The sequence below is a fragment of the Kryptolebias marmoratus genome, linkage group LG12 (genome assembly GCF_001649575.2).
Source record: "Kryptolebias marmoratus isolate JLee-2015 linkage group LG12, ASM164957v2, whole genome shotgun sequence".
Lineage (NCBI taxonomy): Eukaryota > Metazoa > Chordata > Actinopteri > Cyprinodontiformes > Rivulidae > Kryptolebias > Kryptolebias marmoratus.
In genome coordinates, this window is record NC_051441.1 from 18,644,759 (window position 1) to 18,660,408 (window position 15,650).

A 15,650-nucleotide genomic window follows, 5' to 3' on the forward strand; every position below is an offset into this window, starting at 1 on the left:
AAAGCCTCCACCCACTTTGAAAAGTAGTCTGTGGCTGTCAATATGTATTGATAGCCAGAAGATGTCAGGGGTAGGGGACCAGTCAGATCTATTCCAACCAGCTCCCACACATCTGATACCTGTTGGTGATTAAATTGTTATGAACATCAATAGCATAGAAGTAATAAACTGTAGGAATTGCTGTGGATGCTGACCTTAATGCAATCAAGTGTCTGGACTATTTTCAGTGGTGGTCCGACTCTTTGGCACTTGTCACATTCTGACACCTTGAAAATGTTACTGTTTTTCAGTTTTATAAAACTTAGAACCTTAAGAATATTGCTAAGAATGTGGAAACATACCCATTTCTCAATGTTAGTCGTTATGCCAGGCCAATAAAATCGGGAACACATGGCACTGCGGGTTTTGACTATGCCAGTGTGTCCTCCCATGGGTGAAGCGTGAAACTCCTGGAAAAGGTTCCAAGCCTCCTCTTTTGTTCGGATGGCCCTCCGGTGAGGCAAGGCTCCAAAGAATAGGTTCCCAGCTTTATTGAATGAATTTCAAATTATTATGATGTTGTTACTATCATAGAAAATGTTGTGTCTGTTTAAAATGTAAAAACCTTACCATGAATACTAAATTTGGAGGCAAACTTCCTTAGAGTTTGCTTTTGCCCCCTGGTGAATGTTGATGGGTAGGAACCTTCTGAAAGAAAGTTGAAGATCTCCTCCCATTTGTTCTCCATAATTGCTATAAATGTAAAAAACAAAACACTATACTAATTACATAAACAAGCATTTCACACAATAAAAAGCTATCTGATTTGAAATGTGCATTTAAACTGCATAAATTTTACATATTCATATTATTGGAAAATTCCACTTTTTCGTTGCTGCCTCTTTGAAGCAGTAGAGACACAGATTTTGCTCATTTTTCTTTAACCCACCCCACCCACAATCATACACTTACGTGAACTCAGATCACGTTTATGCCATATTAAACTTTGATAGCAGGTAATGTTCCACTTCCTAACGCATTGGAAGAGACTGTTTTTTAAGTTAATGTGATCTGTTTTTGTTAACCAGAGAAGCCATAATGTTCCAAAAGCAACCTCCATTTGCAGAAACTTATCAATATGTAACTAAACCACATTTAAAACAAACCTGACAAACGAATGATTTTCATGTGTTCAAGTTAAGGGTTTCTTTTAGCTGTGAAAGATGACATAACAGTGTTGCTCCATTTTCAATGTGGTTACAGAAATGCGTTTTCACACTTGGTTTCAACCAAGAGTCTGGTAGCTTTGAAAAATAAAAATCATACACCTATACATCTTCCAAAGTTTAATTTGAAGTTACATTAGCATCTAAAACTATGTGTAGATAGCCATCCCCATCTTCCGTCTGCTCCGAGCAGCCACCCTATTCTATCCAAGCGTGGCTGCACGGAGTTGCACGTGTTGTCTAATCCAAAATTATCAAGGATAAGGGAGGCGTGTTTTATACGGGGCTAGACCCTGCTCTAAATACACTTTAAAACCACAACAATGCATATGTAGGCATTTTGTTATTTTTTAAACAGTTTATTGACTTACTTTTTGTCGTATCTTGTTGCGTATGCTCATCAGATGGCTCCTCTAAAAGTAGCGGACCTCGCGCAGACTGCATGTATGCTATTCTGACATGTATGCTGTTCCGACAGAACACCGGGCTGAAAAAAATGTTGTAAAATTCAAGAAAACCCAAATAAAATGACTTGTAATCGTGGCATATTTATGGAAGCAGATTGCTGCCATCCCAGCAATAATAATAATAATTAAAGAAAGAAATTTATCATGTGAAATGTTCATTGATCGGACAATATCTTCTTCATCTTGTAATATTACATTTTTACAATCTTACTATAGATTTTTATCATTTTAACAAAATTTTCAGCATGTAATCACAATGTAATATTTACCCTGTAACATATTGCTTGAACATAAAAAAGTCAAGGTATAACAAGATAATGTATACTTTTGAACAATAAACTTTTCACTTTTTATTGCTCTGTTTATTTGAGGCACTATTGTCTATTTACTGCGCTGAATACATTAGTTTTATTTTTATTTACACACATAGATCAGAGTATTTTAGTGTTTTTAAAGGTGCACATTAATATTGGCTGGAATTTAAGATTTCCATTAAGTGACGTGTGTTATGGCAGCAAAAAAATCCATTTCCAGGCACTGTTAGATGATTCAACATCGCTCCTATAAACAAGTTAATTCTGTGAGAACCCATGGGACTTGGAATAGAAGTCATAACATTATCAGGACTTAGAAACAACAGGTGTTACCCTATAATAAATTCTGCCATTACACGTGCAACGTGCATGAAAACATTAAGTAATCGGTTTAATTCATGTTATATTGTTGTGCTGATAATGTTGCACCATGAGCAGGCTGAAGGAAATGCTAATGCTGCCCTCTGCTGATGTCAGAACAGCGTGATTTTTTTCCTCCTCCTGGTTTATAGCGTGTTTGGTTCAGATTATTAATCAAAAAGCAATAGGCTCATTTCTAAAATGGCCCAGTTTAGAAGCATTATTCATTTATTTCTTATTTTCTTTAATTAAAAAGAGTGACAGTGTGCAGTTATTTGTTCAAACTGTTGTAGACTGAAAACTTAAAGAAACTTTAACTACAAAGTCTGACTGGTTGCGACTGCCAGGTTTCATCAAACACATCCCGTCTGTTACATCAGCACAAATTCTCCTTCAGCTGGTGTAAATTAATCTCTTGTTTTGAAGGTTTCTAATAGGATGAAGTGAGAGCAGACACACACACACACACACACACACACACACGGAGTCTCTGGCTGGCTGGCAGTCGGCCCGTGTTGCCGCCCGCAGGGACTGTGGGAGAGAAACAAGTGTGCGACCTCTCCTCAACGATTGCATTTGTCAGCACTTGCCAGTCAGTTTTTCTTTACCTTTCTGATAATAATATTTCATCGTGTTCTCTTACGTTCTGTAACAAAAAATAACTGATAAGTCAGGGATCAGGCCATGTCTTGTTTCACATATTTTCTTTTTTGTTTTGTTTTGTTTTAAACGTTCAGGGTAGATTCTGTTGATGTTTTTCTGGTTATGTAAGGGGATGATTTGTTTTGCAAAAATACCACAAGCCATAGAGCTTAAGCTCTGAATTCATGCATATTACTGTTAGAGTAATTCCTTCTAGTTTCCTCCTGGGGCGATGCTTACAGGGTTCCTGTCATGAAACGTAGTTTTCAGATCTGAATAGTGTTTCCAGACTATTATCCATTATATCTTCTAAAACGAAAAAATCTATTTTTGAAACTTGGGTCAAATGAACAGGGTATTTTCCTCCTTGTTTAAAAAAGGAGTCCACTTCTGGAACATATAGCACCAGGAACACCACCTTCCAGAAACTGAAATAGGGGATGCAAAAGTCATCAAGAAAAATGTGACTGACTATTTAGCCAACAAGCCGATACAGGTCTATGGATAACGATATAAATATTTTTTTAATAAATTTAATATGATTTTCTTTTTGTGATGAGAGATAATATGTAATGCGTTCTCAAAAATAAAGGAGAATAAAACAGGGTAGCACTGAAGGAAAAATAATTATATGTCCTTTGTAGTAGTAGTTTATCCTCAAAAAAGTACATTGTAAAGACAATGCTAAAAATTAAAAAGAGACTTTTAACTGAGTAAAAACACCCTTCCAATGTCTAATAATGTTACATGACCATATACATAACGTAATAGCACCACTGCAAAATCAGTCATTTATAGTAGTTTTACAAACATTTTTAAAGTGAAAAATACCTTCTAAATTGACTGAAAATTTAAGTGTGGAAAAATATGGAATTCCAACATGAAAAATACCCAGGAACCCTGTTAATAAATTACCACCAGGACACATATTTGCTGAATGTATTTATTTATTTTAAAAAGACACAGGTGAGATATAGAACAATAACTTCAGTACAGAAAACGGTGAGAAAGAAATCTGTTCAGAAACAAGCAGTGATGTGAAACAACAAAAACTGATGTGTTACAGAGTGGTGTATATATTTCTAAACTGAGCATATTCATGACAGGACTGTGTGATTTCAGCCCAACACAGGTTTTGTATGGGCAACATGAGTCTGATGATTTTCTGGTAACTTTCAGGACTTATAGTGGATTCATTTACTAAGAACTTCATCTTTATGTGTATTTTCTGTCTGCCTGTAGTTTCTAACCGGCTTTGAACAATCTCAGCAGTCAAAGTTGTGCACTGAGTCATCCTAATTGTGAAACTGCAGATACTTCCTCCAACGTGGCAGTTTAACATTCCCTTTGAAATATAATTCAACCTTTAATCTTCAGAACAAGTTAAAGTGTTTGTTGTGTAATCATTTTTTTGGTGTTGTCTCAGTGTAAGGAGTAGAAACCATTTTAAAGTTCACATCTATAAGATAAGACTCATGTTTATGAGTAACAGTGATATGAGCTCAGATTACAGTGAGTTGGTAAACAGCAGATGATGAGTGTTCAGACATGTATTACATCAGAATTAAACCTATGAAACACATTATTCTGATTATGAAAGTCCTTGTGAACAGTGACAGTTCAGCCCTGCTGCTTTTGTGATAAATTTCCAGACTTTTTTCCTTTCTTGAAAGTTTTTTTTTTTATTCATGAACACTGACTGTCTCACAGCATGGGTCATTAGTTGCTTTTAGCCATGAGTTGCTCTGTAAAAAGCTTCTTCAGATGAGCCACCTCCTCACTGAGAGAGCTGAGCTGAGACTTGAGGTAAATGTTCTCGTGCTGATATTGGACCTCACTCTGTCCGACCGCTGGAGGGGACTGGAGGTTGCAGCTCGGGGTAGAAGCCCTGAAATGAGGAGACTGCCTCTCCCTCCTGCCCTCTTCTCCGTCCAGCTGTTGAAGCCAGGAACCAGCGCAGTGCCCTGCTCCTGCTTCACCTCTGCTCAGTCCTTTGGCGGTGTCTCTCAGGCCTTCCTGTGCTGCGGTGGAGAGCGTGGGGCTCCTTCGGTTCTCGCACAGTCCATCAAACCCCTCGCTGCTTCCGGGCGTCTTGAAGCGCAGCTTGTGAGGAAGGTTTTTCATCGTCTCCATTTGTTCCAGCTTCCCTCCGCCGAGTGCTGCAGCGTGGTGGACGTCAGCAGGAGAGTGATGGAGGTCGTAGCCCAGCTCTTCTGCTCTGTGAGGTGAGAATTTTCCAGGATCACCGGGCCGGTCCTCGAAGAAGATCGGGCTGCCCACACTGGACCCACCTGGCGTGGAGAAACCAGAGTCCTCTGATACGTTCCCAGCTTCCCTGGAGCTCCTGGTGCTCGCCTGGCCCGCCTGGTTGCTGGGATGTGGTGCTGGGGAGCTCTGGGGGCCTCCATCCTCTCTGTGGGGGTAGTAGTGATGAGTTATGGTTTGAGTGGTGTGCTGAGGAGCTGCAGCAAGAGGCAGGATTTGGGTGCTGGATGGATCTTTAACCAAACCAAAACGAAACTTGAGGGCCAGCAGCTCTGCCCTGAGCCGAGCGTTTTCCTCTAGCAGGGCCAGCACCCTGCTCTCCAGGACCATGTCGTTCACACGCCGCTTCTCCCGCGAACGCTTGGCCGCCTCGTTGTTCTTCCTCCGTTTGTCCCAGTAGCTTTCGTCCTTCTTCTCCAGAGGGATGAACTCGCGCTTGCGCCTGACGGCGGAGGCGGCGCTCTCTTTGCGTTTGACGGCGGCAGGGCGACCCAGCAGGGAGCGAGCCAGCAGGCTGCTGGAGGTCAGTATGGACACCGTTTCGTCCATGAAGGACAGAGGATGGGCTCCTGCTCCTCCGCCGTCACCTCCACTGGAAGCAGGAGAGTCCGCCGCACGGACCACAGGCAGCTCCTGCTGGTGCCCCCTCATCCCCTGAGACTGCTCCTCAAACATCATCCCAGGCAGGGGTCGAACGATTGTTTCTTCTCTCTGCTGACAGATGTACTGCTGTGTGGGGAGCTCAATGAACTGAAGAACTCTGGGAGTCAAGAATGAAGCAACGATGCCACCTAGTGATAAAAGAGGGGAGGAGAGGCACAGGAGGATTTGGTTACGCAAGAGTTTTGCAACACAATATTATGTAACCCCATTACATATTTCCAATAATACAGTGGCAACTTGTATCATCACCTTACAGCTTCATTACCAAACTAATATGGGACAATCCATGTTGGAACACCTGAGGCTGTCTGAAATGGAGTTTTACTATAGCCGCATTGTTTTGTTTACATATAATAATAATAATAAAAAAATCCCGATTAAAAGGCGATTTACTTTTCAGAAGTTAACCTGTAAATATATTCAGCTGGAACCTAAAACACTCATTGTCTTGTTCCTAAATCGAGTCTGTTGAAAAATCGGGTTAAGCTGAGAGTGTTTTCCGGTCTGACACAGCACTGACCCACATGTCTGATGCCGGAGCTGACCCGGTTCTTTCTGCTCTGCTTCAGAAATCCGACTCTTAAGATTCACGGGATGCAGGCAGCAGCACTCGCAAGCGAACTTAGCCAAACCGTAAAACACACGTGTTTTCCTTTACACTTTTCAATATAAGAGAGTCGACAAAATCCAAAGTAAGCTGGAGACTCTGCACTGAATGTAATATCTGATCCCAGTGTTTGCTTGGAGAAAAAAACAAATGAAATCCTAACTTTAAAACCCAAACACAGAATAACTGTACCTCAGTTCAACGACGAGTTGTCTCATCTGAAAGCACATTTCAGTGTCCTTCCTCCGTCTGTCCTTGTTGGTTGAACGCCGCAGCTCCGCGCGCGGCTCTGCTGTTATCTAATATTACCACCCGGCGTCTCGGTGCGCCTCCACTCTGCTCCACTTGGAATGCCGCAGCTCCTATTTGTAACGTCGAGTTCAGCCCAGGTCGGTGCCTATCCTCGCTTGAACCCCTGTTTGTGTGTGCGTGCGCGTGCGCGCGTGTGTGTGTGTGTTTCTGAGCCCCTCCTCCCTGCCCTCCATCCAAAAGGAAAGCTCTTATAACTAACAGGGCATTTCAGGCAACATCACCATCATCGTCATCCGACCTCCCCGGACACGCCTCCTCTGATTGGATAATCTTGCCGTAAGAGTTAGATAATTTCTGCGCCTCTCTTTGTCCCCAGAAGGTTTAAAACAAATAATAAAAAAATAAATAAAAAAAAACAGCATGTGTTTGAGTCATGTAAGAAAAGTGGGTTAGAACTGCAGCCCTACTGAAACTTTAGTGGCATTTTATTTGCATCATTTACTCTAAGACTTACAGAATTAGTGTGAGAACTAATAAGGTGTCAGGGTTTCACAAAAGACAAGGATGAATTAGTTTGATTTGTGCATTCCATAGCTATTTTTGTTTTCTACATAACTAGAGTCAGACATGACTTTTTTTATTTAATTTAATTTAATTTCCTTTATTTAACCAGCTTAAAACCCGCTGAGATTAAGATCTCATTTGAAAAGGGGCCTTTATTCACTCTAAAAGTGAAATGTTAGCTGAGTCAACTGGTTCCAGTGAACTTGGTTGCTTAAATGTAAAAAATAATAATCATTTGAAGAATGTCCTTATCAACTAGGTCATGGGTGGCAATGGAGTCAAAGGATTTCAGAATTTCCCAAAAGCACAAAAAGCAAAATAGCTCAAAGTTAGTCAGAAATACATTATTCAGTTGCTTTAATAGCTCATATTTTTGCTTCAATGCAACCAAACCTGTTTCTGCTTTATATTTAAGGTAAAATAATTGAGTGATTCAGACATACAAATTAATTTTTTTTTTTTTTTTTTTTTTTTAGGGTGTACAACATAACTTATTGAACAGACACAAATAAAAGTCTGGTAGTTTCATGTTAGTCTGCCAGTGCAACTAGTGCTAAAAAAATTCCAACATCCATCAATGTCCTTCTATGCAGCTCAATAGAAATTTGAGACTTATGTTTGTAATAATCAGAAGAGGACAGAAAAATGTAAATGTTTTAATGAATAAACTGTATAACAATAAGAAGACCATGTCCACACAGAAACAGTGTTTTTTTAAAATAATCTTTTTATTCCTCGTTTTAATAAATATCCCCGTAAACACGGCACAGTTTCCAGAACTATCTTCATCCCCACAAAAACACTAAAAATGGCCCAAATCGCTACAGTAACCATGCCAGGCTTGTATGTGGCAGTGAAAACACTGCCTTGGAAATACATCAAAAACAAGAAACAAGGCATAGAGCAGGCAACAAAAAATAAAATAAATTGAAAAAAGCTTCTGTGCTGAGTGTGAGCTTTAAACACAACAAAAAGAAAAAGCTGCATATGAGGGTCATGGGTTAGGTTCAAAGTGGGGCTATGACATCATCATTTTCAATAGGTTGTGTTTTGGCCGTCCACACAAAAATGCAAGGGTGGCGTTTCACGTTATTGTTCTCTCTGGAACCCATTTTCAAAAGTAGCGTTTTGGTGAACCTAAATTGCTGTTAACATGTAAAGGTTGGCTGAAATAATATAAAACTTTGGCTTCAGTCAAACGTCTCGTCTGACCTTTGTTCTGTTGTGAATGTTAGCATGTGTACAAGAGACAATGAACTACCTGGACTCTATTATATCATACATGTAAACTCCCTGAGCAAACATGCTCCAAGTGATAGTGTGATACACTTTGAGCCCCTTAACCCTCACTGTTTGACCACCTTTGCTTTCTGATAGAGGCTGAGGTTATACATTGATACTGAGGCCATTGCATACAGGCTTTAAACAAGTCTGCTAATGTGGAATTTTCCACATAAACGTTACAGTAGATCAAAGAAGACGCAAGTAAATTATATGACTTAATGTCTTTTTTTCAGTTTTGTGAAAGGCTATGAAGACTGTACAACTATGACAGCCATGCTGTGTATTAAAAGTCGTGGAGTATCAAGAATAGTTTTAGTTGGGAAATATTTACATTGTAGAAACATTTTGTTTCCATAGTGGGAATTTTTCTTAAAGTAAGTTTTTGCTACAGTTGACCAAAAGACCATTTCCATTCTTGTGCTAAGCTTTAAACGCTCATTTATACCCACTTGTACCTGTTCACTTGATCTGTTCAGGGTCACAGAGGGGGCTGGAGCCTGTTCCAGCTGTAAACAGGCTAGAGGCGGGGGATTCATCACAGATACACATGAGAAAAACAACCATGGACAGGCACACCTAAGGTCAATTTAGAATCAACAAGTACCTGAGCGTGCAAACTTTTGAAATGTGGGAGGAAACCAGAGTAACTGGAGAAAACCCACAAACTCATGTAAAATCTTCAAAAACAAAAACGCCCTAAAGCCGAGTTTTGACCGTTTCAAGCCATAAGGCCCCTTCTTCTGAGAATGCACAAAACCTATGTAGAGATGTTGTGGTGGTTTATTACTGTGGTGGCAGTGTATTAGGGTCCTGGGTGGATGTGGTGGTAAAGTATCCATGATGTGGCCCCCCTGCATGCATCAGCTTGGCTTGGTTGCCAAGAATCTGAGGCAGGACTGGCCATGCTGGCCTCGTGCCTAGGTTACAACTTTATCTCCCACACACCAAGCTGGCAGCACTTCAAGTAATTTATTGCAACACACACTGCTCCGTCCATCGTGTCCCACCATGGTTCTTACTACAACCAAAAGGATTGTGACACGCTGCAACGATCCACCATGCTCTTCACGCTCCAGTAAATCCCGTGCCTTGTTTATCTGTCCTTCATTCACCTTTTGGATCATGGTCAAACCTACTGGACAAGGAACTGGGTTAAGCTCAAAAGTTAGTCAGTCGTACATCAAGTGATTGCTTTGTGAGTTTAATTAAAGTTCTTCCTGTGGTTTATGAGATAATTTGCTAACAGGAGATAGACAGACACACGCACATGCACACAGACAGGCAAATATGTGATTACCTCATGGCTGCAGGCGATGTATAGAGATTATAAAGGGTTAGAACATATGCTCTCACACCCTTATTTAGATTCAGGTTATTTAAAAAACATCAAGATGTACAGTGTGGATAACAGGAACTATGCTGAGTTTCATCAACTGTTTTTACGTTTTTTGAATTTGTCTTAGTCAGGACACCCACCTTAGATTTTCAGGAAGTGTGTAATCTCCCCAGTTAAAATTAAAATTTGATCAAATGTTTTGTGGCCCTCTTTGGATGGATGTGCGTCAGCTAAGTTTTTCTGCAACTGTCATGTGCTTAAAGTGTCCGTCTCTTGTGCTGTCATCCACTACATAAATGGATGTGTTTTTTGTTCCTGAAACTTTTTTGTTGTTGTTGTTTTGGAAACTGTTCGCAGAGATCGAAGCTGTGCACTCAGTTAGCCAACGACCGAGTGAGGAGGAAGAGGGGAGAGATGATTAACGCTGGGGCAAGCTGAATCAGGTTCTCAATTAGTTGAATGTACATCCAGTAACATCCTGTTCAAACACAACAGGGAGCCGTCTATCTATAACGCAATATTGTGACACTCTGGTTGTACCTTTAAACTTTCCTTACTGGAACAAGATGTAACTCTGTGGTGGTAGCTGTATACACAAATGATTCACAAATGATTGATTGAGGAATAACATTAGCAGAGTGTGGTCTTCGGTGCCTGTGGGTGTGATAATTCTCAGTTCCTGGAAGGAAGGCTTTTGATGGAAAAAACATAAACAGATGAGAGGGCTCAAACTATGACATATTGTATTCACCAGAGTATAAACTGCACATGTCTGCTCAGCTCCCACAAACAAGTCAGATTTAGCCTGGAGTTTATACATGTGATGCTTCCATTATTGTTATTCTCTTATGTATTTGGAAAGATGGAGGAATTATCCGTCTTTTGTTGGCATTTTTTTGTATAAAGCAGCTGGATAGGCAAACATTTGGCATAAAACAATTCTCCCACTATTGCAATGTCTAATTTACGCAACAGGAAGTGAGTTGCGCCATCCATCTGCTTAACAGTTGAACTTTTGAAATAACATTTGAGAAAGTGGGTTTGCCTCAGGCTTCTTGGGAAATGAACAAAATTGTCAACCAAATTTATCACAGCCACATGCCAGTCTCTAATCTGAGCAGGAGCACTAAAATGTGACTTGACGACTTAATGATTGGACTGATTTATCTGATGCAATGATCATTTCAGGCGGTCTTTGACCTTTTCTTTATGAGTGTAAACATCTGGTATTGACAGGCTTCCTTTGTTTTTCTCCAGAATGATCTATCAAAAGTATCAGAATGTCAGAGTGTATTGGAGTCGTCTAAGAAGGAAAACAACTTTAAGAGTTCAGTAAGTTCAAGGTGAATTCTTGACATTCTAACAGAGGCTTATATGGAGCCGCTCACCTTCTATCCCTGACCTGCAGGGAAAGGAGGGCAGATAACTGTGCAAACAGAGCGTGTTGTCTCAACTGGAAAACATCTCACATCTCAGGGGAACATGTAAATATTTTCAGGAAGCCTGTTGATCACTTTGACAGCCAGAAATCTGTAAACTGAAAATGATCCATAATTGTAAATGATGGAACATAAAGAGCAATACTTTGATAAAAATGTTGGAAACAAAAATTCTGATGTAGGTTTGCTAACAGAACAACTACAAAACAGATAAGTCATGGTCTCTGTGCCCCATTGGAATTTGTTTGTTTTTTTTTTGCTTAAAGGGCATCTCACTTAAAAACAGCTGAAGATGTTGTAGAGCTTGTAGGGAGCTCTTTTTTTAGTCTCAGTAATAAAATCAAAGTTTACCTTTAAAATACTCAGATGTTGCTTTGGCAGGGTTGTCCTGCTGAAAGACAAGCATCTGTCACAACTTTTAAATCACTTAACATGTAAGAATTAGATTCACATGACTCCAATAGGAAAATTTTAAAAGAGGATGGTGTTTCATGCTTACACAATGGCACCCATTGTGTAAGCATGAAATACCATCATAACTATTTGGCTGTTATTTTTCAGTTTCTGTCACAATGTTGATCTATATCTCCTCCCATAGCTTTGGAAAAAACCTGTACAAGACATACATCAAAACATGTGGCTTGACAGTGTACTATGACTTCTGCTACATTATATTGTACAACGTAGATCAAACTGACAAAAAAAAGTTTACAAAAATAGCATTTTTAGAAAGTTTACCATAAAATTGTTTAACTCGGTGTGTTGATGTCTGAGCTATCTAAACTTTCCCAGTTTTTTGCCCACTAACTCCTCTTATTTCCACAAAAGTATAAACTTCCGAACAGTTTATACTAGAGTGCACACATCAGTACTCTCATTGACTCTCAGCTAAGAATTTTCTCTTCCAAACTGGAGGTGAAGGCCCTTTTTAACTTGTCAGATATTCTAACTGAAACACTGGAGAAACATAAAAATGTTTATGTGTGACCACCACACAATTGTGCCACTCACACATCAGGATTTTTCTCTGCAACCTACAGTATCGTTTCCACACAATAATTATTTATCTAAGGTTTACTTTCTACTCTGCGTTCTTGTCTGCCTGTCCTATTAAGTGTTGTCAGAAAGGTGTGTGGTTACCATGGTGACCCTAATGAACCAGTGGCAGATGCTCTAACATTTCCTTTGGTTGTTTTTACACTTCTTAACCCTCTCAGGCTTTAGTAACAGGAAAAATCAGATATTTGGGGAAATTATCATCTGAGTAAAATAAGGCTCATAAAATAGGAATGTGGAGTAATTAGGTATATGCAATTCGCTGTTGCAAATCTGCGACGTCTGCCTTGAGAGGGTTAAACAGAATTTACATCAAAATGTCAACATTTTTTCAGCTTAGATTATTAATAAAAGAAAGTCTAAAATTTTTACTGAGCTTTATAGACTTTTCAGTAATCGCTAGTTGAAGTAGTTGAATTTTCAGTAGTTGCTGCACTTGCACCCTTCAAAACTTCTTCAACAATTTTAGTTTTGTTTATCCTACTTAAACACCAGAGAAACAGTGTTCCATTCAAGAATTTACTACTTCTTTAGAAACTTAACACGGCAAATTAGCTGCTTATTGTTTTAATCCAAGTGTTTTTAGTCCTAATGGTGCTACAATACGTAGTTCTTTGAGAAAGTTACTTGGATGTCACATTTGAAAACTTGCCCTGGCTGATATTTTATTGACTTTATTTTTCATCTGTTTTGAGGTGGAGTCTGTCTCGAACAGCGCCGGGCAGCTGAAATATCTGTGCTGCGTTCTTGCCAAGTGGGAGAGACGAGACTCACAGTGAGACTGTTTACATCAGCTGACTGACCGCTTTAATAAAAACAGAAATTGAGTCAGACAAAACAAGTGGGAGGGGTTGGTGAACGATGATGAGTGTAGGTGTTGTTATATAATGAGTGCTGCTGGAGGTGGTGAAGAAGAGTCTGATCAGAGCGGAAGTCTGACAGCTCCCACAGGCAACTACCTTTAGCTGCACCATCATTTTTTCTCTTTTTTTTCACTAGTGGTTCCTTATGTTAACATACACATATTTAATTACTGCATCTCTGTCCCTGCGCTCTTCAAAAGTCACAAAAAAACCCTTGCTCATGTTTGCTATTTGTTTTTGAGTCATGACACAGTGTGCTGCACTGACACAGAATCATCAACCCACATGCAGGCTTGACCCGATTTCACCTGCTATATAACGTTATCTAAATTACAACAACTGCTCATATAAAAGACAGGAGCAGATATGTCAAACTTAATTTGATGTTTGTTGTATTTTTCCTGTAGATGTGTCCCTTCTTGCTTTTCCTGTTAGTGTTTGCTCTTGATAAAATTACGCACACATATTAAATTCATTGCTCATTCAGCTTGTAACATTGTTTACTCTGTGCCTGGTTGTAAAGAGCCTATCAAACAAAAAAAAGGGCAACAGATTGGTTGAACTTGTGTTTAGGCGTTTTATTCGCCATTAAGTGACGTTTTCCCACTATTTCACAACTTATAGTTCTTTACTTTAATTTATTTGTCACGGTTTTCTTAGCAAGATGTTTGAATGGTTTCATGTAATTACAGCTAACCTGCCCTGACTTGCAGTACTGATGGCATAATCCTAATTACACACAGCAAAATTTTGTGATTGCAAAACACAACATTTTGTTCTTGAGAAACTAGAGGATATTTGTACAACTCCGATTACATGATAGAAGAACTCAAGAACTCCTCTGACAGGCTGAGCTGATCATATTCAGCAGCCATTGTTGTACTTAATGACGTGCAGCATCGCGAACGTCGTTTAGTTGGGAAAATGGTAACAAAATAAATAATACATACATGTAAAATTGCAAACAGAAAAAAAGTTGACATGATTCCATAGATGTGTATTTCTATATGTTTTAGCAGTTTGTTTACATGAGGTTAGACGTGAAACTTATTCAACTATTTCAGTTTCAACCTGAAAAAAAAGAGAAAAGCAAAGAGTAAGAGAAAGACTGGCGAACAACAACAAATGAGTGGAAACAGTTGAAGCAGAATGAACCAAAGCAAACGCCCTAAAATTGTGCAACAGACAGGGTTTGACTTGCACAATTCTGAACTGAAACAGACAGAGAGGTGCTTTAAAACTAACCCAAATGCCATCAGTGAAAACTAATTTTAGGTCAATTAAGAAATTCAATATTTTCTTTTGGCATAAAACTGCATGCTATTATTGTACTGAACGCCATAACTGAAAAAAAGCAAGTTGGCTAATAGGGATGTTAATTTTTGTGCACTAATGTAAAAACAACAAAAAAACAAAATAAAATTTGTTTGTCAGATAAGACCAAGATTAAAGAGTTTAGCTCAAATGAAAGATGGTATAATTGCTTTCAATCCTGCCTGGGTCTTTCATAAACCTCACAGTGAAGCACAGAGGTGGTAGTATGATGAAATGGACTGTGAGTATACCAAACCCTTCCAAACAAGATTAATTTGAGGCTTACATTGTTATGCTGGAACATTCTGTTCCAGCATAACAATGTAAGCCTCAAATTAATCTTGTTTGGAAGGGTTTGGTATACTCACAGTCCAGAAAAAAGAAAAAAAGAAAAAAAAAAAAGAAAAAAGAAAAAAAAGAAAAAGAAAAAAAAAAGAAAATTCACACAAGTTTCTAAAAAAAAAAAAAAAAACGGGTGAAACCTCAGGCAAAGTATGTTCCTTGACGTGATTTTTGAGAGAACACCTTTGAAGTATTTCAAAGTGGAATGCAGGGCAGGACAAGACTTCGAAGAACAAGCACACATGACAAACTGTGGTCATCACCTTCCACCTCGAATGGTGGATGATCATGCAATTGCCATGTGTGTGTGTGTGTGTGTGTTTTCTGTCTGTTAGCATAATACCTCATGAACAACTTTGATGGATTTAAATGAAACTTTCAGAAAATGTTTATTGGTTGTACATCTACAGCTGAATAACATTTAGAATCAACTTGATTCAAGACATCCACCACTACAAATCAAACTAAGCAAACACAAAAATGGCCATGACTCAGCAAGTTTTAAAATAGATTTTAAGATAAAATCTCCACCATATACTCTGAGCATTAACACTTTGCAAGAAATCTTTCTTTAAAATTTTGGCCTTTAGTGCTGGAGTCAACTCTATTTGTCTTTTAGCAAAATATCCCATGAATAGGTGGATGTTTTTAAATAAAAATTGCAGACAGCAATGGTT

General features: G+C 39.1%; 1 protein-coding gene across 1 annotated transcript; it reads right to left on the reverse strand.

The window, feature by feature from the left end:
• Window positions 1-3,917: 3,917 nt before the first annotated feature.
• nfil3-6 (nuclear factor, interleukin 3 regulated, member 6) lies at window positions 3,918-7,007 on the reverse strand. Its single transcript, XM_017435633.3, has 2 exons — window positions 6,716-7,007; window positions 3,918-6,044 (listed from the first exon to the last, which is right to left on the reverse strand). The coding sequence occupies exon 2, from the start codon at window positions 5,929-5,931 to the stop codon at window positions 4,708-4,710; it is 1,224 nt and encodes a 407-aa protein (XP_017291122.1). The 5' UTR covers window positions 5,932-6,044; window positions 6,716-7,007; the 3' UTR covers window positions 3,918-4,707.
• Window positions 7,008-15,650: the final 8,643 nt, after the last annotated feature.